The 23,992-nt window shown below is 40.2% G+C and overlaps 3 protein-coding genes across 4 annotated transcripts; 1 reads left to right on the forward strand and 2 right to left on the reverse strand.

The window, feature by feature from the left end:
* Positions 1-1,411: 1,411 nt before the first annotated feature.
* Positions 1,412-6,022, reverse strand: LOC110949155 (neurogenic differentiation factor 4-like). The gene is made up of 2 exons (XM_022191049.2): positions 5,851-6,022; positions 1,412-3,281 (listed from the first exon to the last, which is right to left on the reverse strand). The coding sequence occupies exon 2, from the start codon at positions 3,273-3,275 to the stop codon at positions 2,277-2,279; it is 999 nt and encodes a 332-aa protein (XP_022046741.1). The 5' UTR covers positions 3,276-3,281; positions 5,851-6,022; the 3' UTR covers positions 1,412-2,276.
* Positions 6,023-11,361: 5,339 nt separating this feature from the next.
* On the reverse strand, positions 11,362-15,980 carry endou (endonuclease, polyU-specific). Of its 2 annotated transcripts, XM_022191050.2 has the most exons (9): positions 15,838-15,980; positions 15,595-15,717; positions 15,401-15,523; positions 12,644-12,815; positions 12,340-12,545; positions 12,127-12,240; positions 11,944-12,050; positions 11,711-11,853; positions 11,362-11,634 (listed from the first exon to the last, which is right to left on the reverse strand). In XM_022191050.2, exons 1-9 carry the CDS (start codon positions 15,893-15,895, stop codon positions 11,520-11,522), a joined length of 1,161 nt encoding a protein of 386 aa, XP_022046742.1. In that variant the 5' UTR covers positions 15,896-15,980; the 3' UTR covers positions 11,362-11,519. The 2 variants fall into 2 exon arrangements, with proteins under 2 accessions (XP_022046742.1, XP_022046743.1); XM_022191051.2 differs by lacking the exon at positions 15,401-15,523.
* Positions 15,981-18,329: 2,349 nt separating this feature from the next.
* On the forward strand, positions 18,330-23,716 carry tsfm (Ts translation elongation factor, mitochondrial). Its single transcript, XM_022191052.2, has 6 exons — positions 18,330-18,470; positions 18,776-18,928; positions 19,025-19,153; positions 19,256-19,378; positions 21,992-22,073; positions 23,118-23,716. The coding sequence occupies exons 1-6, from the start codon at positions 18,423-18,425 to the stop codon at positions 23,510-23,512; spliced, it is 930 nt and encodes a 309-aa protein (XP_022046744.1). The 5' UTR covers positions 18,330-18,422; the 3' UTR covers positions 23,513-23,716.
* The last annotated feature ends 276 nt before the right edge of the window (positions 23,717-23,992 follow it).

A 23,992-nucleotide genomic window follows, 5' to 3' on the forward strand; every position in this document is an offset into this window, starting at 1 on the left:
TTATGAATCAGTTGATAGTGAAAATGTTGAATGTGAAGGACATAACTGTAGAGAAATATTCTACTAGACTTACTCCCAAGCAGTTAATCTCAGTAATTTGGGCTTTTAATAGTTTCTTTTTGTTTGTCATATAACCGTATCACAGTTAATTCATTCGAAATCATGGAGTTACTGAAAAATGACAGACCAGTGAAATAAGGCATTTATAAGAAGTTCTGCTTTTATCTTTGAAAGTGTGTCATTGAGATTAAGCATCTGAAGGGTCATGGGTCAAAGAGGGTGGATGCAGCACTTTCTTTGTCATGGCCGCAGAAGTGCCCCCTTTTTTTTTACTTACAAAGACACTGGTCTATCAAGTGCACCATTTATCATATGGATAAACAGGGATTACCCAGCATGTTCAGTGTCAGATGTCCTGTCTGTGTCTCCCGCAAACCAGAGAGACGCCCTGTTTTTGTTGTTTCTTCCCCTTTTGCAAAGTTAGTAGCGCAAATGCTTCACAAACACACATACAGGCTTATACTAATCCTAGTGAAAACAAAGCGATATACAGTGTTCCTCTGAGCGTAGGTCAAGCGGGGGCTGTTCATCAGCGTGTTTATCAGGATTATGAGAGTTTCATCCATAATGTAACCTCTAACGTCATACTTACCACTCTCTGCTCTGAACGGAGAGCTGAACACTGACGATGACCACTGAAGTGTTGATGCAACTGGTGACCATGATTCTTTCAGACCATTCCCACCAGCGAGCCATGACCCACTGTGACCTTGTGACCCCTCCAACTGACCTCTCAGTGGGTGGCCTTTGGACTGACCAGCAAGGACGATGAGCTAACAGAAGTGGCTGCTCTAAGAACAGATCTGTGTATTATCTGTTTATCCTTATTCATTTTCCACATGTCCTTAGATTTCAAGCTCAATGATTCTCCATTGCTCACTGATCTGTAGATGCTTACAGCAAAAGCATGAAGTCATAGATATGGATTAGGTGTTCTGATTATGTCTCTTCTTCAATGTCAGTGTGTGTATATGAAGGGTCAGCAGCACACATGTACAAACATGTATTTATTACATATGTGAATGTTTAGTTGTGAACTGAGATGTCAGGGTGGGATTATGTCGACCCAGTGTCAGTGAAGAAGGAAGTCTGCACAGACGGGCAGCCACGTTAATCATAAATCTTTATCTTACAATCCTGCCTCACAGGTCCGCCCCTCGTTAAACTACGGCACAGGGATTAGTGCAGCTAAACCACTGAGATCCGGAGAGAAAAATGAGAAACAAAGTAGCGAGTAAACAGGATCACTGCTGATTGTGGTGCAGAACTGATGAAATCTATCTATCTATCTATCTATCTATCTATCTATCTATCTATCTATCTCAAAAAGTAAACACAAACACTGACTTGATTGAATTTTTGAAAAATTTTAATAACATCAATTTTCCAAAAGAAAGAAAAATCAAAAACTACAAATAAAACATCATATCCAATGCAAAGTTTTCACAATGTTAACCTGAGAAATATTATTTTTTGCTTCTTTGCCATCATCCCTCATGTAAACTCCTCAATTATTTTTCACTTGGTTTAAATTTTTCCATAAATTGAAACACATTCGTCTCTTCTCTCAACTCCCACAACAGATCAGCTACATTGTGCTCACAGATCTACCTCTGAGTGTGTTTTGAGTGCAAAATATTAGATGCAATACAACAAAAGGAAGCTGGACACAAAAGAAAGATAAGAGATTAACTATTGGTCTAAAGAGTAAACAAAGAGATGCTCTGACTACAAATATATACAAAAGGAAAACCGTCACATTGACACATCAGACCAAACTACAAATAGACTGTATTAAATTAATGAATAAATAAAAAATACTTTATGAAGAATATCTGATGTTGCCAAAGCTAAATTAGAAGTGCTTGTCTTACAGGACCAGGGCTCCCTGTTAAAAATGGTCAAAGTAACATTTCCTGGATAGGACCTGCAAGATCCTTTAATCATTTGGTTCATCAGTTTTGAAGAAAAATTATTGGTTTAAGTCAAGTATTCTCTAATATTAACAGTGTTGAGCAGTGCTAATCTACTGTGCAAATGCACCACGCATGTTTAAAAAAAGAACAGAAATTCTACAGTTCTTCTACTGGCAGTCTGTCTACTGAGGGAGATTGATCCACAAGACATCACTCAGTGTTCAGGACGGATCAAAGGCTGGCCTCAGTCATTCAGGTTTTATTGATGGTTTGAGGCTGAACTGACTATTCCGATCCTTCTTAGTCTCTGTAGACGGAGGTTATCTGTCGGGGGGGCATGTGTGGTGGATGATACGAGTCATATGGCCCCTCTAAGTGTACGTCATAGCCGGTCTGAGTCTGATACAGGACCTGATCAACAGGGGAGGGGGAGTAGTGGTGAGGTGGTGGGTAGTGGGGTGAAGGCTCCTGTTTGGGCACCAGGTTACTGCTGATGCTCAGAGGGGGAGTTGGGGGGCCGTCGTACGGAGGGGTTCCCACTCCTCCAGCATTGTACTCATTTGGCGAGTGATTCTCGTACGGTCCTCCTTTCATGGCCCTCAGGTGAAGCAGGTGAGCCGAATCAAAAGTACCGTATGGAGGGCTTGGCAGGCCTGGAGAGGAGTAGCTCACCATCCCTCCCAGAGGAGCAGGTGGAGGATGCACTCCATGTCTGTCTTCAGGCCTCATCCCAGCTCCAGGAGTCGGTCCCAGCTGTAAGCAGCCAGCCACCAGGTTGGTGGTGGGCTGTGACAGGCCTTTACACAGCGTCTCCATGAAAGCCCTGCTCTCCGTGGACAGCCCCCCCTCCAGAGCCTCGGACAGAGCGCAGATGTAGTTGCGAGCCAGTCGAAGTGTCTCGATCTTGGATAGTTTCTGTGTTTTGGAGTGGCAGGGCATGATGCTGCGCAGGTTCTCCAGTGCATCGTTTAGGCCGTGCATACGCGAGCGCTCCCTGGCATTGGCTTTAACACGGCGCGCACGGAAACGCTCCTGCCGGGCCTTGGTCATCCGCTTTTTCTTAGGGCCTCTACGTTTGGACTCATTTTCATCCTCCTGTCCTTCCTCTATTTCCTCCTCGTCTTCCTCTGCATCCTCGCTGCCCATTTCCCTGGTCTGCTGGGTCACTCCTCCTGCTCTGTAGCGGTGTGATGGGATGGAAGTGTCTCCATCGGGTGAACTCATGTCTCCATCCATCCACTGCAGAGGGCTGATGACCTCCTCTCCCTCCCCTTGTCTCACATAGGGCTTAATCATCATGGTAGTCTGAACGAGAAAACAAGACAACAAAAACACTCTTTATCACGCATGTGCTGTTGACAGGTTTACAGATTATACCTTCATTTTAGAATAAAAATGTTGGCACTGCTGGAGTCTTTTACACCTGGAAAACTACCATGATTTCAGATGACCCCATGTATTCCTCACACAAACTTCTCAATCTTCTGACATCTGGTAAAACATACTGAAGTACTCGAGCCAAACTGTGCTGTCAGACCTCTAAATATCTAGAGCCTAGTCTGTTATCCCCCCCTTCCTCTCCACCCCTCACCTCCCCTCTCTCTTCTTTTGCATTTATTAGCACTAAAACATTGCTAAAACATCATAAACAAACTCTCACTGTCTTTATCATAATGAATACACAGTGTCATAGCATGTTGTGTTTACAATTACAGCATTTTACTATAATACTTTTATATCTTTTGCACACTAGAATTACTTCACACTAGGCCTGTGTACTAGTCGGTGCTGCACGGTCCTTCGTTGTACCTCTTGTCCAGTTTTAACGGTGATACATCTTTGCACAAATGCACTTAATATCACCATGTTCAGCTCTTAGTTCTGTGCAGTCTTGTGTATTGCTGTTTTGTTCCATGAAGCACTGTGATCCTGAAGCGACACTGAGCTGCATACAGCTGAGATAACAATAAAACTACTACTTACTGCATAATATACTTTCAGCGCTTCAATCAGAACAGTAAATCCTTCCTATTGTTAATCTGTCTTTACTGCCGTTTGTGATCTCTGCATTTTGTTATTGCTCTGGACATTATGAAAAATATCATGCTGCGTATCTCGCTAGAGCTTAACTTGGTTTCATATTTTTGTGGAAACGTACCCAGTCTTTGTAATGGCTAAACTCTGTACAGCATTGTAATAGTCTAAGTGAATGATTGCCAGCTTCTTGCCATAATCAGATTATGCAGGTTTTGTCTCAAACAAAACCTTTTCTTCAATCATTACTGCACTTACAACCACAGAGGAAGAACAGTGATGGTGAGCACTGTGCATTGTATTTCCATTTTTGTGATACTTTACACTCCATAGAAACATATGAGATATTAAAATGTTGTGTATTTTTATTTTATTTTATTTTACTGAAACAACCTCTCCAACTTGCCCATGTTCAATAAAATGTGCTGCATAAAATAACAACATCCATGTTGAAATATTACTAGTAATCATCTAGGATGACTAAAATACGGTCAGTTCTGCATATTGAATACTTTTGCAGCTACATTTTACTGACAATACCTCTGCACCTTCACAGTTTTAATCGACGGCCTTTGTTTGTAATTTGCAGGTCTTTAGCCCACTTCTGCTTGAAGTTGTGTAGAAGGGATGCAGTCTAGTCAATGTGTAATGATATTAAGATTATCTAGCAAATCAAAATGTCAGCTTTACATTGATGTAAAACCCTGGAAATAATCAGGTAACTGGTCATAAGCCAGCGTATCTTTTCTTACTTGATATTAAGGTCTTAGTACTAGTGTTTGATGATGACAACCGAATTACTACCAACAATGCCACTGTTCTCCTTTAATTTGGTTGTTTTATTCAATTAAAGACCACACAAAGTTGGCAGGCAGTATTTAAGATTCATGATGTTTTTATATGACTAGACCAAAAGAATATCAAGGAGTTAGTGAAACAGGAGCATTTATGTCATGTGGGACATTCAGTTTGATGGAAATTGTTATTTACTTTTTAATCAAAATAATAGTTACAATAATACAAAGCAAATTTTGAGATCGTCTTTTACATGTCTGGTGAGTTAAAGAAGAGGTGAAATAAAGGGAGTTCATGATCACACTTTTGTAAATGCCTGCTCTATAAATGAACTAAATTGTAGCCATTTAGTACAAGCATTCATTCAGTAGTTAAAAACAGCAGTAATACCCTAATTATTTTGTGACCTGTGCCTGTCAGCAAACTGTAAACGCTTTCAGCACCGGACAGTTCCGTCCTGACACGCCACAGGTGCCTCCATTTGGCACAAAACGCGTCTTTATTACATTTATCATGAACACTGTGATGCTTATTTGTTTCTTCTTCTTTTTTATCTTCTTCTTTTTTCTTTATATAAGCATTATATGTTCTGCCCGTCTTCTTCCCCCCACCTCTCTGGGTAATCCCGGTCAACTTGTGAACTGGTAATGCCCCGCCAAGATAAAGTCACTGTCAGGACTTCAATCTGGGGCATGGCAGGATTTACTCCGTGGATGAAGCAGCGACCATGGGATTAAATGAAAGATCGACATCCCCCAGATCAGTCGCCTAACAGAGGGCTCAGATTGAATTGAAATAGACATTTTCAAAGGTACCAATACTCATGTCTCTCCACGAATTTCGTGCTTGAGCACCCCACCCCCACCCCCCACTGAAGGATAGTTTAAACATCCTTTACACATTTTTCATTAAATATATGCAGTGCCTGTGTGTGTTGTACCAGAAATCAGGTCTGCCTATCAAATATTAAACAAACAAGCATTCAAAATGGATAATAAACTGATTGGCACGCATGCGCTCAGAACCCAGTAGAATTGAGACATACCGGTGCTGACGCGTCCCGGGACAGTCTGGAGAAGTTTGACCGGTGATTTTTTTTTCTTTTTTTCCTCCACGGATCACAGTTTGGTCTCTTCAGTCCATCAAGCAGAGCTGGAGCTCCGTGCTGCCGGCCTGGTCCTTGGTGTGTGCGGGTCAGTGTGCGGGGCTCCGGGTTTTAACCTCCGCAGTGAAGCTCCTCCTCCGACCGACTCCTGGTGACGCGCTGCAGCTCCGCGCGTGGCCGGCCCGTGGCTCGAGCCCCCTCGTCGTGTGCGTGCGTGCGTGCGTGCGTGCGTGTGTGTCAGAGAGATGTGCATAAGCTCAGTCCAGACAGGCAGCAGAGGCCCGGGCTCTTTGTTGGCCGCCAAATCCGCAGCACGTTTGCATTGAGCGGTGGGGAGACGCGCTCAGTCGCCTGAGCCTAACTGTATGTGACAGCTTGAAGTTGCATGTGAGCAGGTGTTTGCGCCATCCCTTCTTCCAGCCATCCATCCCCTTCTACCGCCGAGATATGCTGCTGAACAAGTTCATGTCACCCAGGAGGCCGCTCTGACCAGAAGGGGAAACTTTGGTCACATGAAGTGTGTAGTTAAACGTGCAGCAGGGACTCGTTCCTCCCCCTCCTCCTCCCTGCAGGACGGAGGTGTTGGGCTTCTGGATTGTGAAGCTAAGCATCCATAACCCACATAGAATGTTTCTTGTTGGACACCCTGAATGAGTATCTTTAATTGTCAGCATTTTCTAATTGCTGTAGGTTAATTCTTAACCCTCCTGTTGTCTTCGTTTACAAGCAGCAAAAAATATTGTTTCCTTGTCTGAAAAAAAAATCCAAAAATTCAGCAAAAGAATTCCTTTTCTGACAATTTGCAAAAACCTTCAGGAAGAAAATTCCAATAATCCCTTAAAAATTTACCTTAAAAGTTTTATTTAAAATAAATCCCCTAAATATGGCAACAAAATTCTAGTAACTATTTTCAAAAAATTAATAAAAATCATCCAAAAAATTATAAAAATATCTAAAGTGATTACATGTATATCAGTAAAACTTCTAATATTTTCTTGAAGAGCATTGATTTTTTTCTGAATACGCTTTAAAAAATTTTACCTTTCTTTTATCCACACCAAAAAACGTTCAAAAATTCTCAAAAATATTGAAAATGTGGAAATTTTCACTGTGAAAATATGTTTTTTCCACATTTTCAAACGGGTCAATTTGACTCGCAGGATGACAAGATGGTTAAAAAAGTGATTCAGTCTATGGCAACTTAAGTGTCTCTCTTCTTCTTGGTTCTTGAAGACGTTTCACCGTCATCCAAGAGTTTTAACTGACTGATGGGATATCCTAGATATATACAGTATTGTCTATCAGAATCCAAATAGCTGCATTGATTCATCTACTTTTTGTTTTCTATTGAGGAATCTCAGGACTGCATTATAAGTATCTGATGAGTTGTAGACCCTCTTATCTTTACAGACGGCTGTTTCAGTTTAACAATGATGCCGTGCTTCTCTCCTCTCGTAAACTTTGTCTTCTCTTTTCAGAATGTGAACATTGTTTTCCTCAAATGATTGATAATCAACTATAATTAGCTCATAATTAAGAGCTATTTATTCTTAAAATTTCTGATCATTTCGTTTCAGCGAATCACTACCTTCTAGATCCACAAAACATCCTTTACAAATAAGATCCTCATGTTTTAACACTGTAAAATGTTAAATATTAGCCTTCGTTCATCTCAACGGTTCAGTACCAAACTTGTACATGGCTGTAAAACACATTGACTTCAGCCACATCTCTCCATCGAGAGATAAATCCATAAAATGTGACTGAAAGTTCTGAAACCGTTCCAGTAAGTTGATCTTGTGACATTTTTAGTTTTTCTTTTTCTTCAAACAAGGACAATGCTGGGGGGCATGGCTCAGTGGGTAGAGTGGCCGTCTTGTAACTAGAAGGTTGCCGGTTCAATCCTCGGGCTCATGTCGAGGTGTCCCTGAGCAAGACATCAAACCCCTAATTGCTCCTGGTGGGTCGTGGTTAGCACCTTGCATGGCAGCTTCCACCATCAGTGTGTGTGACGTATCATGTAAAGCGCTTTGGATAAAAGCGCTATATAAATACAACCATTAACAAACACGTCCTATTCTCACAATGACACACAAACACACGCTTAAGAACAGCTGACTGGACTGTTTACAACATTTATATGAGAAATTAACTGCCACCCCACACTGTAGGCACTTTATATTTAGTTTTACAATGTCATAATGTTATATCTGTATTGAGAATATCTTATTTATAGACAATCTTTATGTTTTAAGTCAGGGTGTGTTTTCAGAATTTCATTGTATTGCTGTCTTTTGCACTGCAGTATAATGACAATAAAGCTTCTAATTCTAAATTTACAATTATAAAGTAAGCCTAATCTAAATGGTTAAAAGTGTTACACCAATAAATGTGTACATGTTGTTGTTTACTAATCAATTTCAACCAAACCAAGACAGCTAAAATAGGGAATTCCACGCATTAATTTGTGGATGAATAAATGCAAAAGGTTTACAGAAGTTTAAATCAAAATGCCGCCACCCAAAAAAAACATAAAAAGTTATTTTAGGTCAGATTATGTCAAGTAAAAAAATGAAGACGTGTGTGTTGCTTTAATGACAGATTTGAGTGCATATGTAAATGGACACGTCTTCATAAGGATGTCTAAAAGGTGAACAACATGAAAATCTGTAGGAAACTGAAACAAACTGCCGTGATGACTGAAATGAGAACAGAGAGGGAGAATGAACGAGATGCAGGAACAGAGCTCCACATGCTCTAACAGAGAGGCTTAAGGTAGGTCACAGGGTAAACTGCCGACCCAAGCTATGTGCCTCTCACTTCCTCTTCATTCCCAAGCCGACCACCTTGCCCACTGCTCCTCCCCCTGCATCTTTTCCTGTCCTATTCCACACCTGCAGCCTGAGATGGGAATAGCAGAGTCGGGGCTCTTGCATCCCCAGAGTGGAGCCAGCAGGGGAATATGATAGCTGTGGCCTCGTGTCCCGGTTGCGTATGCTCACAGCACAGTTTTTAACAATTACATAGAATAAAATCCATTCATTAGTTTGCTTTAGAGGTGCAAGTTGCTTCCCATCTTTCTAAATGACACGTCTTTTTATGATAAAAGTGTTCTTGTTTTTTAGTTTATCATCATATTTTAAGTTTGGCCTACTTGCGGCATTTCATCTAATCTTTATGTTCCACAAGTAGTGCTCCAGTGTAACGCTGTATGTATGCCATGCCGTCCCCTGGTCCCTCCGTGTTGGCCACACATGATGAAGTCCTGCTACAGATGGTCTTCGCTTAAACACCTCTCTTATTTTAACAGTCTGTGGCTCAGATGCTCATCTATTCTCCACTGGCTGCTCAGCTCACTCAGCATGTTCACATGCTCAGAGGACAGTCCCCTCCTTACCTTTTCTAGGTATGTTTGTGAGACATAAATTTAGTTTATTAGAAAAAAATGAGGGACAGATAAAACTTCACTCCAGTTCACACACAAACATGACCTTCCTCTGAATCCCCAGTGTTTCAGCGTGTGACAGTGGGGGAAAGTGGGTTTTGTCCATCTGTCATAGTGGAAATCCTCGGAGAGATGCCAGCACCACAGCGTGAAGAGTGTGTTTGTGTACGTTAGTGTGTGTTAGTGTGTGCAGTCATATTTGTGGATCCATGAGCAGCAATCAGAAAGTTTTACTTCATATATTGCAGCAGCCTCTGATATAGATTCACTGCAGAAACAATCTAAGGTCACTTCAGAGGACTAAGATTGTATCTCTAACTCTGCATATGTCTGCATCCACTTCAAAATGTATGCCAGTGGTAAAAGCAATGGCAATACGGTCTTCAAATTGTTCCAAAAGCATACAAAAAAACACCAGAGAATGAACGTTGCTCTGTATTTCATGGTCCCCCATCAACTTTAGAAATGGCCAGCATCTAAGCCAAACTTGAACCTCCCTCCAGCCCAGCACCGACCCTGGGGAGACAGGGGTGATGTTGACCATGTGTCCTTCTACTAACCATCTCATTGATGGACCCCACTAGTGGGCAAAATAGACACCCCCTCCGCCTGAACCCCTAAACCCCCTTAACCCTTTCCTAAACCCTCTGTTGGCCCCCTGTTGTGCGTGCTCATTGGCTGACCGCCTTCAGGCGTCCCTTTTCCACGAGTCCATTGTCTGGCCCCATAAGCAGCTTTGTTTCTGCATGTGCAGCTGGGCTAGCCCGCTCAGCCATTAGCCCCAACACGCTAAAGGGAGAGCGGGATAATATAATTACAAAACAAAAGTCAGGTGGCTCATGAGATCTGCCAGGAGAAGCCCATTTGGGGGAGATGCGAGGACACGCTGGCGGGTGGCCAGCTATAATTTGATTATGAAGTTGTGTGAGTGACAAAAGAAACAATTGAATCTTTTTTTCCTTTTATTTGCCCCACTGTGATTTAATTTGATTCCATTGGGGCTTTAAAAAGAGGGCAGTGTGAAAAGAGAGAAGATTTACTCTTCTAATTTCTAGAATCAGCAGCTCAGAAAATGCAATATGCTCTGAAAAAATAGCAGGAGAAATTCCTCCCTGGGCTAACTTCATTGTCATGATGCTGCAAGCCTTTTGGCTGCATGTGAGCCCGAGTCAGATGAATCGCTTAAGGCTGGAGTTTTCCTGCGAACTGACTGGTCTTGTGCTCTTGTTTTGCATGAATGCACACAGACTGGTGGACAATGGGATCAGTGGCAGATCCATCTCCTGTAATACTTTCTTTAAACAGGGCAGCAAGTGTGTCCCCCTGTTCTGTCGGCAGACCCGAATTTATCCTGTTAGTCACCCTAGATGAGTGAAAGAGTAAAATCAACCCCCATCCCAGCTGGACACACACAGACACACACATAAGGATGCACCCATTCATAGAAGCACACACACACACACACACACACACACTTAACCCCACACTGGGGAGTTACACACACACAGTTTTATGGACAGCTGATAAGAGCAGGTTTAGCTGGTGGCTACTGTTCAGAGCAGGTCAAGCAGAACAAGATCTGTTAATGTCTTTTTGTTTCTATAGCTCATTCTGGGAAAAAAAAGAAGTGCTGCATTTTGTTTTTGTTTTTATGTTTTGTTTTGCTGTTACATAAGACAATAAGTAATTGTGTCAAAGGCACACATGCTCTTACGACTGAAGGGTTAGTGTCAGCATTGTGCCCTCTCGGGGTGTGTAAACGCCCATTTTTTGCCCCATTAGGCACAGCTTGATCGTGCCCCTGGGAGAGCACCGCATTCTCATGCTCTGCTCAGGAAGGTTTCACTGCAGACTAATCAACGGTCTGTTTTAACATTTCATTTATGCCACTGAAGGGCCGGAGAGCGCACATCAGAAAGAAACCAATATTAGAAGATAAATCAGTTTCCCTCATTTGCTCTGGATTGCTTTAATGCAGCATGAAGGTAATAAAGAAGCTTGTGTGATACATTTATGTTATCTCATGCATTTTATTTGACTGAAAATAGTGCTCAAATTTAGGAGTACTTCTCACTCAGAGAAGTGTCTCTGTTGGGAATCAATTTGATTATTTTAAAACATTTTTATATCAGAAGTGTAATGAAATACTGGCACACTTTCAGTTTCAGGGGGTTGCAGGAAAGGCAGAGCCGATGTACTTCTTTCCATTACCATAGCTAGAGTTATCCCACGTGTAGGTCTGGATAATGAGCTCCTTTCCTGCCAGGCTCAGACGACACCTGAGGGGGATGTGCAAAAGAAATCAGAACAGATGCACATACAAGAGGACATTACAGGAGATGCAGGTTTACTGACTGTTTTCCAGGCCGGGCGATGTAGCACAAGCTGTAGATGGCAAAGTCGAATTCAGGGCTGCAACCAATGACTGCAGAGCCGACCTGCTTGAAGTAGCCTTCCCACATGAACTGCATCCCCAGGATATCAGGATATGAGGTCCACTGAGAGCAAGAGAAAGAAAAATGAAGGCAGTGCTGCACATATCACATAATAAATCAGTGTGATGCATCAGGCTTGCTGTGGATGCGTACAGGCCCATTGAAGCTGTGGCTGTAGTAGTTCAACTCTCCCCTTTTCTCAAGAAGATAAAACTGGATCCAGTTGTGGAAACCAGACACCTTTCCTCCCTTGATCTCTCCTGTTACAGAAGCTACGTGTGAATAATCATAAAGAAGACATCTGTGGTGTTTAGGAGAAATCTACTCTGTCCGAACCTGCAAAGATGTGTTCAAAGCCGCTGGAGTCCAACTTGCCGTTGTTGCGGGAGTACAGACCAAACCACATTGTCTTCAGATCCTGAAGAAACTCTTCCTCTGATGCATAAACCCCTTAAAAAAAGAGAATAACATCCACTGCAAACATGACTGGAATGGCCTTTGTATGAGCAGGATGTGTCAAGACGACCTGTTACGAAAGGATCTAATTACCTTTAGTGTAGAGGAAAGTAAACAACTCTCTCCCCACCTCAGTTCTGGACATAGTTTCTTTGACGAAAGTTTCCTGCTCAGTCAGCTGCCGAGAGCTGAAGTTCTCCGTCGTTCCAGTCATCCTGTGGTAGTTGTCCAGCACAGCCAGCAGAGCAGCGTATGTGGGCTTGGAGAAGAGAGCGTTCTCGTTCACGTAGCTGAACAAGCTGGAAGCACAAACCAATATACAGAAAAATGGATGAATGACATTAGATCAAGAATGAGAGTCAGAGAAAATGATGTGCTGTTAAAATTGTCTCCTTACGGCATAGAAGAGAGATCTTTCTCTAAGCTGGTCTGAGAGTCAGACACCAGAGTCTGAGGGTTGATGGACAACTGTGAAGCTGAAGCCTTGTTGGAGTCCAGAGCATAAAGAGCCTCAGAGACAGACTTGAGCTCAGCATCAGTGATCGTACCAGCGCCTCCTCCACTGGAACCTGTAGGACACCACAAACACACACATAGATAATGCCTGACATCACTGTTAATCTAGTAATACATCTGCTTCTGTGGGCGAAATGTGGCATCACCAGTAACAAAGCACATTTATTTAAGTCCAAATGAGGGTTATATTCATTTCCACTGCTGTTTAGAGGAGAAAACACAACTCCACTGCATGTATTTTGCAACTATTAGCTGCTTGTTATTTGCACATTTCATTTCACATAAGTTGAAAGCATAAAACATGGAAAATAAATTAAAATGTCATGTGAAAAACTAGGATATGATAGATTCTTACTTTTGCTTTGAACATCAGTACAGTACATGAAATAGTTCTACTGACCTAATCCTCAATTATTCATCACAGTCAACATGCTGTTTACATCAGTAAAAATCATGTAGAACACTAATTTACTATTAAAAGAATCTAAATGCTGGACATAGCTCAACATGGAGGCAACAGATGAAGTTAAGACAAGAACAAACAGAACCCGTTTTTCTTGCTTCAGTATGTTACCTCACACAACAGTGACACCTGCTGGTCATAAAATTAAATTTTAAAAAAGACCGAGAGAGGCTGAGCCACACAAGTCGATAGTAGTGGAGGAAGAAACATTCAGATCCTTTAATCAAGAAAAAGCACCCATATTTATATATATATATATATATATTAAAAAAACTACCTAGAGTTTTAAACGTAAACATTCTTATTTAGCAGACAAGCAACCCCTTTTATTGATTACTAGTTACTATTCACAAAACTAGTATGTTGTGACAAACTGAACTGTTAATACTAATGTGTCAATGTATAAAAGGCCTTTTAGTGTTGTAAAGTTGGTGCATTTACTCTTTAAAACTTTACATATGGTACACTGTGCCTGTCTCATCATATCATCGTCAAAGATCCAAGAAAAACTTGTTTTTCTATACAGAAATAAACTGACTACACTTTCCATGTTTGATCATGATGCAGTTCATAGATCAGCTTGTAAAGAAAACACATCAAAAGCTTGTCTCAGTTCTTAATTCTACTACTTGATCTGCTACAATTTCACAATTAACCACTGCCTTCTGCATTCTATAATCAAGTGGTTTGTTGTAATTTACGCTGGTTTAAATTGATTTCCAAAAAGGTTCTTGGATATTAACGCTCTTCTTTAAATCTGTTACATCAAACATTTGTGACCAAGTACAACGCTTGGAACGACCTGATTGAGGAGATAAGGCTCGCCGAATCACTAACTTCTTTTAAATTGCTTCTTAAAACACTCTAAAGATTTGTTCGCGTTTTGTTTTAGTTTCTTCCTGCCCCCTGTTTCCCCTTCAAGTGTCTTCTGGCCAGATTGTTATTGTGATGTCAAAGGGCAGAGCATCCCCAAACACACCAACTAGTGGATGTAAAACACACTCCAGGCCTGAAGGGTCAACATCAGCAGAGGAGTGGAACTAAAAAACGGCAACCAGTGCTTCCACAGGGAAACAATTTGCTTGGGCATCGTCTCATCCAGCATGCTTTAAAATGTTTGGTGATCAGTTCAATCAGTCTTCCTTTGATTGTGGTCATCATATGAAGTAAGACACAGCTGCTGTTTGGACCGTGAGGACGCAACTGGTAGGACTAATAAAGAGAACTTGAAATGTTTATTTTGTATAAAGAAATTGAGGTTTCATTTAATTAATTTGGTTCACACTCAAGACTATTAAGTTGAAAGTCAATTTGTAGTTTTTTAGTAAATGTGTAAATATAATTTCTTTGATTTAAAGAACACATGATGTTTGAAAATACAAATGTCTTTTTTTTTAAATTCATATTGAAGGTTATCAGCCTGTCAACTCTCATTCTACTTTTAAACCAAAATCAGAAATAAAACAAAGAAAGAAAGAAGACCGAGTTGTCCCTTTGTGACCATCATGGCCAAACAGGCTTTTTACAAGTTTGAGCAAAGCTGTGTCGAAACACATACCGAACTTGACAGTTATTGTCAATAAGAAATTGCTCTTGATGTTGTTCCTGGTAAAGTAACGATTAAATGAAAAGAGAAAAAGGTTTGATTGTTAAAGCCAGTCAGGAGTGGGTTGCAAGTTAAATCTGAGTGGTTATAAGAGGAATAAGAGATGGTCAGCATTTCTTTTTCAAAACTAAATGTTTCATTGGCATTTGACGTACTCTAAAATCATATTTTCTCATGTACAATAAAAAAGAACTGTGATTGAAAGTTGAGAATATAATGGAGTCAAAACTACACTAACTGCCTTTTAAATGCTCATCTTAAAGAAGCAGAGAATGAAAATGCTAAGTATGCATGATCAAAATGTATGCTTAATTACAAATCAAACCACAGCTACATAAACTGGAAGTTATTTTTTAACAACTACAGATGAAGAATTAAAGCTTTTGCAGCACTGAGTTTTCACACGTCTGTTGCAGATTGTTTAGTCGGGACGTCCAGCGTGTGAAAGTGACCATGTGTCATAAACAGAAGCTGACAGCTGATCAAAAGCAAACAGAAGCCGACAGCAGTGAGATATTGTGATGCACGTGAGCCGGAGCGACCAGCAGCTAACACGTGTTGAGTCTTACTGTCACAGAGGTCTGTGTAGTCATTGCAGCAGTTGTTGTACTGGGGACACTTGGAATTGCAGTGACACTCGTTCTGAGAGTTGTAGTTCTCATTACATCTGCCTTTACAGGATAAGGCTGAATCTAGAAGAAAAGGAAGTAGAGAAAGGCTACAATTTCCCTATTTGTGTTTTGACAGCTATTTTGTCCCTTACCTTTACATTCTGCATAGTAGTCCGAACAACAGTCTCCGTAGCGTTCACAGGACGGGTTGCATTGGCAGGAGAAGCCGCTGTCTGTTCCATAACCACAGCGACCCCGACATGAGTCCAAGCTGTCTGGAAACCAACGGCACAGACTCAAATCAGGCAGCAGTCCATTCGTATCCGGGTTTTACCTACATTATATTAAAGATGCAAAGATTGTATGACAATAGAGTTAACAAAAAAGTCTCTTACTGCTGTTTCCCTGACAGAACAGGGTCACGCAGAGCACGAGGACGGCAGCAAGCTTCATCTTGACTCGGCAGCAACCTGAAAAACTGGCTGTTATCACGGCCTTTCCTTTTTATAGCAACTTTGAGCTGACCAATCTAAATACAACACTCCCACTGACCCGGCCCATGAGTCAGGATGCCAGTCACCTTCATCAACATCATATCTGCTGGAAGAAAAAAACCCTGTAAAATGTGTGAAAACTGGTGTGGAAGCCCTGCTGGGTCTTTTTAGTCGTCATAAACAGGTGTTCTTTGGATACTTCAGGTTCACAGTGCAGGGCTCCTTGCATGGTAGAAAATGGTCTCAACACCACAAAATAAAATACTCTTACAAAAATGATCCGAAGCACACTGTAAGATTATTGTGCTATTGAAATGTCATTCCTTAAAATAACAATATATTTCTTCTTTGCACACTGATAGAGAATTTTCCTCCAGCTGAGCTCATTTAGCACAAGTGTAAGGCGCTACTAAAAAATGATCCTGTCACCGCTGTTGGTTTGCAATGTGTTGGATAATTTAAATGCATATTGAAATTTTAAAAAAGGGCATTTTAAGTTTTCAAACACCCCTCAGTGCGACTTGGAGAATTTTTGTAGGAGATTTACATTTCAATTTTTGGTGCTGAGACCATATAAAATCATGCAAGGAGCTTCCAAAATGGAACAAACTCTGTTGACTCCACTGTTTGATTTATTTATGGGTCTATAAAACATGTACAATTTCTTGACAACCTCTGAATAAAGCAGGAACTTTGAAACTCTTGATCTCTTGTCTGTGAACCTGCACACCTGCTTAGAACAGAGGCGGCGCTTTAATGTATTGAGATAAAACAGTGCAATTTTATAAGGTATTTTTGTGTTTTTACAACTAAAAAAACATGCAAATTCTATTACATTTAAATGTCTTTGTCATGGCTGATTGCTTTCTGCAGTGAAGAAACCAAATCTAGTATAACAACAAACTATTTAAAATTCAGTCATGCATTTTTTAGGACTCTTTCCTTTGCCAGATGTTGTATTTCGCAGGGTTGATGATAACCTGGATGACCCAGAATAGCTCACACCCCTCAGTGTCCCTGATCATGTTGAGACTACATGTCCTGTGTAACTGCAAATAGTATTTGTTGAAGAAATTTACCCCAAATCCTCATTTGAAGCACACAGGAATCTTTATTAGCATATGGTGGGCTTAGCAACACAGAGACTGTAAAGGTATGCTGACCCAGAACACTTGCTGAGTAAAATGTGCTATACAGTTGGGAGGAAACAGTATGTAAATCCAAAAAGAATAGAGGTCAGTTTGCATTTAGTTGCTAATTAATGACAAATGGTGTTGGAGTCGATGGGTCTGGTAGACAACAAAGGTAAGAGAATGATGAATAACAGTTGGTAATGGAATGAAGGAGTGCCACTAGAAGGTATCGGTAGCAAAAGATGTACAATTTTGTTCATAATATATAACAATAATAACGAAGGGGTGTAGAACAGCAAACATAGTTTATGCACAGGTTTGTAGAAATAAAAGACCGTGTTGAAATAATTAATGGTTTTAACTGAAAGTTTTTCTAAAATAGATCTATTCATTTCACATAACAAGAGGTTCTGAGTCTTTCTTGGGATTTGAATTACAATGTAGTATTTTCCTACCCCAAATTACACAGTAGATTAACAGGAAAAGTGAGACAGACAGAAAAACACTCTAACCAGTTATGTGAGCATTTTCAGGTTTAACTGGGTGGTCATTGTAATGATGTGACTTTAAATTGTGAAATTCCACAACAGTAGTAACAGTTTACCAGCTGTCTTTGTTTAAGTTTCAGTATATGTCTGAAATAAGTTTTTTAATGTAATGAAACTGCTGTCCATACCTGCAGTCACGTGTTAAAGCTAGTTGATCAAAAATGTTGGGATATTATTTCACTTATTGTAAAAGTCTGAACTGCTTACTTAAGTTAAAAACAATCACAAGTCACATCAAACTTTTTATTCTCTTCTCTTGAACTATTTAAATGCTCAATCACCCAATTTACGAGTAAAACATTAAATAAAATTCATGATTATTTTTACATTTAATTGTAGCTGTAAATAATATAAATAAGACTAATTTCAAATTTGATGACATGTATTTAGTCTGTACTCACAAATAGCGTTTACTGAGCGTAGAGGAAAGAGGAATGACTTTGGTGATTTTATTCATTTTACAGTGAAACCTTTGAAAAAGGTCTAGTTATCAGGTTAAAATCTAAACACTGCTGGATTGGACTGAGTCACAATAACCCCCCAATGTTAAAACATGTGTTAATTATTTTTCTTTCAAGAACAAAAAAACAAACAAACTGCAGAACAGTCACATCCCATGTAAACGATAAATTAAAATAGTCAATCTTCAGTCAATGCAGTTATCCTCCTGAACTACAGGCGGCGCTCAGCTCTGGAAAGTACCTTCGCATAAACAGTTTAGTCCCTGTGCGGCTTCCGTCCACAGCGTGGATTTCAATGACATTCTGGGCTTTCATAAGACACTTCAGTTCTCCAGCGTGCGAACATGTCGTTAACCTTTTTATTCAGAACAGTTACTAGAGACGTAGCAAAGGTGAGCAAATGAAGCTTCGTTTTATATTACTTTTAATCCAAAAACCGAACTGTCACGAGTTGATTTGAGTGTTAGCTGTTAGCTTCCTCAACTTCTGATTTGCTGTCCAGTGTTAATGGGCCAGTGCCTTGTTAATTCATTCTCGTCTCATGTTCATTGAGCGTCATTATAGCGGTAAATCTTTTGCTTAAAAATAGCATTTCGTGTGACAAGTGTTTGTTAAATCTGAGAAGCTAAAGACAGAGGAAATGTGATCAACTGCGGTTTAAAGTTTAAACTGTTTGTCCATCATCTGTCATCTTCAGGTCAGCTTCTACCAGCATGTACAGGCTTTACACACAGGATGTCAGCTCCTGGCGGCAGAGAAAGCCCTGCTGATGAAACTACGGAAAAGCACCGGCTACACTTTTATTAACTGCAAGAAAGCTCTGGAGAAATTTGATAATGACATCGTCCAGGTAAGTTACTGTCCTAATCTAATAATATGTCCAACAATGCATGTATATCTTTGGAAGCTCTGAGACTGCTATTGATGTAATGTTTCAAATGTCCAGGCAGAGTCGTGGCTCCATGAGCAGGCCCAGAAGGAGGGCTGGAACAAAGCAAACAAGCTGGAGGGTCGTAAAGCCAAAGAGGGTCTTATCGGCTTGTTTGTAGGAGATACAGCTGCAGTAATGGTGGAGGTGAGGCCACCTGCCATCATTTCAGGTGATCTGTCTGCAGTTTGTGAGTTGTGTTGACCTTCCCTGATATCACCTGCCTTTATTCTTGTCTGTCTGATGCAGGTGAACTGTGAGACAGACTTTGTTGCTCGCAATGAGAAGTTCCAGCAGCTGGTGAAGGACGTGACGTTTGCTACTTTGGCTCACCATCAGAATAAAACTCAGAACCAAGCAGGATATGTGAAGGTAAAGACACACACTGAGAACAGGAGGTAGAAAACAATCTGATTTAATTTCATCTAAATATGTATTTAAGAGCACCTTACTGTCCCATATGTGAGGAACAAAATGCACTTTAAAATTACAATGTTCTTTTTAATGTTGTTTTGTCTTTTTGTGTGTAACTGTGTGTCTAGCTTGGGTGTCCTTTATAAGCTACTTGTATGCCCTTTTTAATTGCCCCTTGGGGACAAATAAAGTTAATTGAACATGTAATTAGCCGCTTAAAGTGACAGGATATTATCAATCTTTTGACAGTTTTCTATTCGAGTAAATCGAATTTAATCTTTTTTAATTTGCACCTTTTATTATTTTTGATTACAATGACCATGACATATTCATAAAGCTGGATTATGAAGAGGTTGTTGTGCATAATTTATCAGCTTCTATTTGCACTTCAAAATCATTATAGCTTGCTTAATATGTAACAAATTATTTTAAAGAGACCTGAACATAGTGGAAAACTGCATTTTGCATCAGTGATCTTTTTTTTCTTTGCTAAAGAAATTTTAAAGTAGTTAAACTGAAATTTATGCCAAATTAAAGTTAAAACTTTAACACTTAAAATATTCAATTTACCTACAACCACATTTACTGTGCTATAATGCATTAACTTCTGGTTTAAATTCTGCTCATATATCCTGACTGCGGTTGGGGTTGTTTAAGTGTTACTCACAGTTGCTGTGTATGGCTAACATTGTACTAATTCAGGTCAAAAATGTAGTTTATGAATAAAAGGAAGATTCTTAAAGTATTGCAAAGTGGAATTGCACATAACTTGCGGTGTATGATGCCACGTTCATGTTATTCTCTCTGTAGGAGATCTGACTGTTGACTGCTGATGGGAAATAATATACACACGTGGACAAAATTGTTGGTACCCCTCAGTTAAAGAAGGAAAAAACCCACAATTCTCACTGAAATCACTTGAAACTCACAAAAGTAACAATAAATAAAAATTTATTGAAAATTAAATAATCAAAAACAGCCATTACTTTTGAATTGTTGATTAACATAATTATTTAAAAAAACAAACTAATGAAACAGGCCTGGACAAAAATGATGGTACCTCTATAAAAGATTGAAAACTATTTGACCAGAGTGACATGATTAACTCAGGTGTGTCATTTAATTGACATCACAGGTGTTTCCAAACTCATAATCAGTCAGTCTGCCTATTTAAAGGGAGACAAGTAGTCACCCTGCTGTTTGGTGAAAAGGTGTGTACCACACTGAACATGGACAACAGAAAGCGAAGGAGAGAATTGTCCCAGGACATCCGAAAAAAAATGATAGACAAACATCTTAAAGGTAAAGGCTATAAGACCATCTCTAAACAGCTTGAAGTTCCTGTGACAACAGTGGCTCATATTATTCAGAAGTTCAAGACCCACGGGACAGTAGCCAACCTCCATGGACGTGGCCGCAAGAGGAAAATTGATGACAAATTGAAGAGACGGATCGTTGGAATTGTATCCAAAGAGCCCAGAGCAACCTCCAAAGAAATTAAAGGTGAACTCCAAGGCCAAGGTACATCAGTGTCAGATCGCACCATTCGTCGTTGTTTGAGCCAAAGTGGACTTCATGGGAGACGACCAAGGAGGACACCACTGCTGAAAAAAACTCATAAAAAAGCCAGACTGGAATTTGCAAAAATGCATGTTGACAAGCCACAAAGCTTCTGGGAGAATGTCCTTTGGACAGATGAGACCAAACTGGAGCTTTTTGGTAAGGCACATCAACTCTATGTTCATAGACTCAAAAACCAAGCATACGAAGAAAAGAACACTGTCCCTACGGTGAAACATGGAGGAGGCTCAGTAATGTTTTGGGGCTGCTTTGCTGCATCTGGCACAGGGTGTCTTGAAAGTGTGCAAGGTACGATGAAATCTGAAGACTATCAAGGCATTCTGGAGAGAAATGTGCTGCCTAGTGTCAGAAAGCTTGGTCTCAGTCGCAGGTCATGGGTCTTCCAACAGGACAACGATCCAAAACACACAGCCAAAAACACCCAAGAATGGCTGAGAGAAAAGCGTTGGACTATTCTAAAGTGGCCTTCTATGAGCCCAGATCTGAATCCCATTGAACATATGTGGAAGGAGCTGAAACATGCCATTTGGAGAAGACACCCATCAAACCTGAGACAACTGGAGCTGTTTGCTCATGAGGAGTGGGCCAAAATACCTGTTGACAGCTGCAGAACGCTCATTGACAAATACAGAAATCGTTTAATTGCAGTGATTGCCTCAAAAGGTTGTGCAACAAAATATTAAGTTATGGGTACCATCATTTTTGTCCAGCCCTATTTCATTAGTTTGTTTTTTTTAAATAATTATGTTAATCAACAATTCAAAAGCGATGGCTGATTTTGATTATTTAATTTTCAATAAATTTTTATTTATTGTTACTTTTGTGAGTTTCAAGTGATTTCAGTGAGAATTGTGGGTTCTTCCTTCTTTAACTGAGGGGTACCAACAATTTTGTCCACGTGTGTACAACTATTTATGTAGGATGCCAGACTGCACCAACCCTTTTAACGTTACTGTGCTTTTACTTTAACATTCTTGCCTCTGTTTTCAGAGTGTCCTGGTAGGTGATGACTTGAGCAAACTCCGTGTGGGTGAAGGAGCTTCACTGGCTGACCAGGTGGCTCTCACAATTGGTCAGTAAGATTGTGTGTTTTTTTTCCTCTTAAGTTTAAGTGCTCAGTTTTCTTTTAAAATGCTGCTGTTTTACTTTGAAACACACATCCTCCATGCATGTATTGAGTGTACGCATTTTGCTTGTATTCTATATAATAATCAACAAGCATTTTTAAAGTTACTTGTTTAAATCACTAAAGTCTATTTAAATCCTTTTACCTACAGTTTGTTTCTGCTGCTAGTGCGAAGACATTATGTTTTAGAGTTTTCTTGTGATTATCGTGAACGTGATATCTCTTGAATACTTTGATTGGCTTTCTCCAAGTTTGGCGCAGAAGGTGTATACTAATTATGACAAATGTCTAATAGGATAAAATGATAAAGTAATGGAGTTTTATATCGAAAAGGTTGAAAGCCATCTTCACTGTGAGCTCACGATGTTCTGCAGAAACACTCCTGGACATTATTTAACATCTTGAGATTGTGAGTTTGGAGAGACTGTGACTGTATTTCACATTTGTTTGGATAGACATTTGACACCAATCTTGGGTGTCACCAATTTAGCAAAAGGCCACTGTAAACGCACTCATCAGCAGCAAACAGCTGTCAATCACAGTTAGTGATTACCTGCTGAATGTAGAGCAACCTTTAGCCGCTAAACAGTCGGATATTGACTGATACGTGCTGGCTGGACTCTTTAGTTTCCTAGAAACGCTGCAGGAATGATTCTGTTGCTCTGGAAGTGCTGCATTTGTAAACAGGCAACTGTTTGCTGATAAGTTTGCATATTATCTTACATGTTAGTTCTAACATTGTAAGTGAATGAAACATGATTTAATTTAATAAAATTCTGAATTTTTTATACATAATTGTCAGTTTGTAAGCTAACAACAAAACAGTTTTTATAGCTCATTGGATGCAGCAGGAAATGTCACTACTAACTTTATATAGATTTTTTTAAAAAGTCAGTTAAAATGAATCATGCTGATTTGACACCAATTGTTTATCACCTAAGGAATGAAGCATCAGTTGTTGGTTAAACAGGTTTCTGTCTTTGTTCTCAGGGCGCCTCGGTGAGAACATGTCGGTGAAGCGGGCGGTGACAGTCGGGGTTCCTGCTGAGTGGCACATCGGTTCGTACATTCACGGCAGTGTGAGCGGTCAGACTGAAGTGTCCATGGGTCGTTACGGTGCCCTGGTCGTATTTCAGGGTGGAAAAGAGGAAGAGCGGGAAACCTTAGGCCGTAAGCTGGGACAGCATATAGTGGGAGAGGCTCCTCTGTCTGTGGGCAACATGGACGACCTGCCCTGTGGTGAAAGTGAGACACGCCTGCTGCCCCAGACGTTCCTAGCAGACCCCAGCAGGACGGTGGCTCAGTTCCTCAGGGGCAACCAGGCTCGAGTGCTAGACTTTGTCCGATTTCAGTGTGGTGAAGCACCGAGTGAAGAGGCACAATGAAGGAAGAGAAATGTTTTATCCAATTGAATTGATCAAGTGTCTATATTTCATATAAGGATAAAATGCAAGTACTTGTTTGTCATCTAACATTCAGACAGTCACACAGAGTCATCATGAATTGAAAACAGAATACGTGGACCTCCCAGCAATGGTGTCTGCTGAAACGAAATTCTCTGTCCAAAAATAAAATGTTTGTCCTGAAAATGTTTTTTCAGTTTACTACAATGCGATACAGATTGTAAGGTTCACTCTTTTCAACGAATACTTCACATTGTGAATGAAAACAAAATGCTACATAGTGTTACATTAATTATATTGTAACACTATGATGACAGCATTTTTTTTTCATTCTTTTCAGATTCATATATAAATATATGAATCTGAAAGGAAGAAAATACAGTAACATGATGATGCTTGACTTCTGCCCAACTTTATAGGGGAATTAACCTAACTAAATTAAATGTTAAGGAGAGTATTACT

Source organism: Acanthochromis polyacanthus, chromosome 5, assembly GCF_021347895.1.
Source record: "Acanthochromis polyacanthus isolate Apoly-LR-REF ecotype Palm Island chromosome 5, KAUST_Apoly_ChrSc, whole genome shotgun sequence".
Classification (NCBI taxonomy): Eukaryota; Metazoa; Chordata; class Actinopteri; family Pomacentridae; genus Acanthochromis; species Acanthochromis polyacanthus.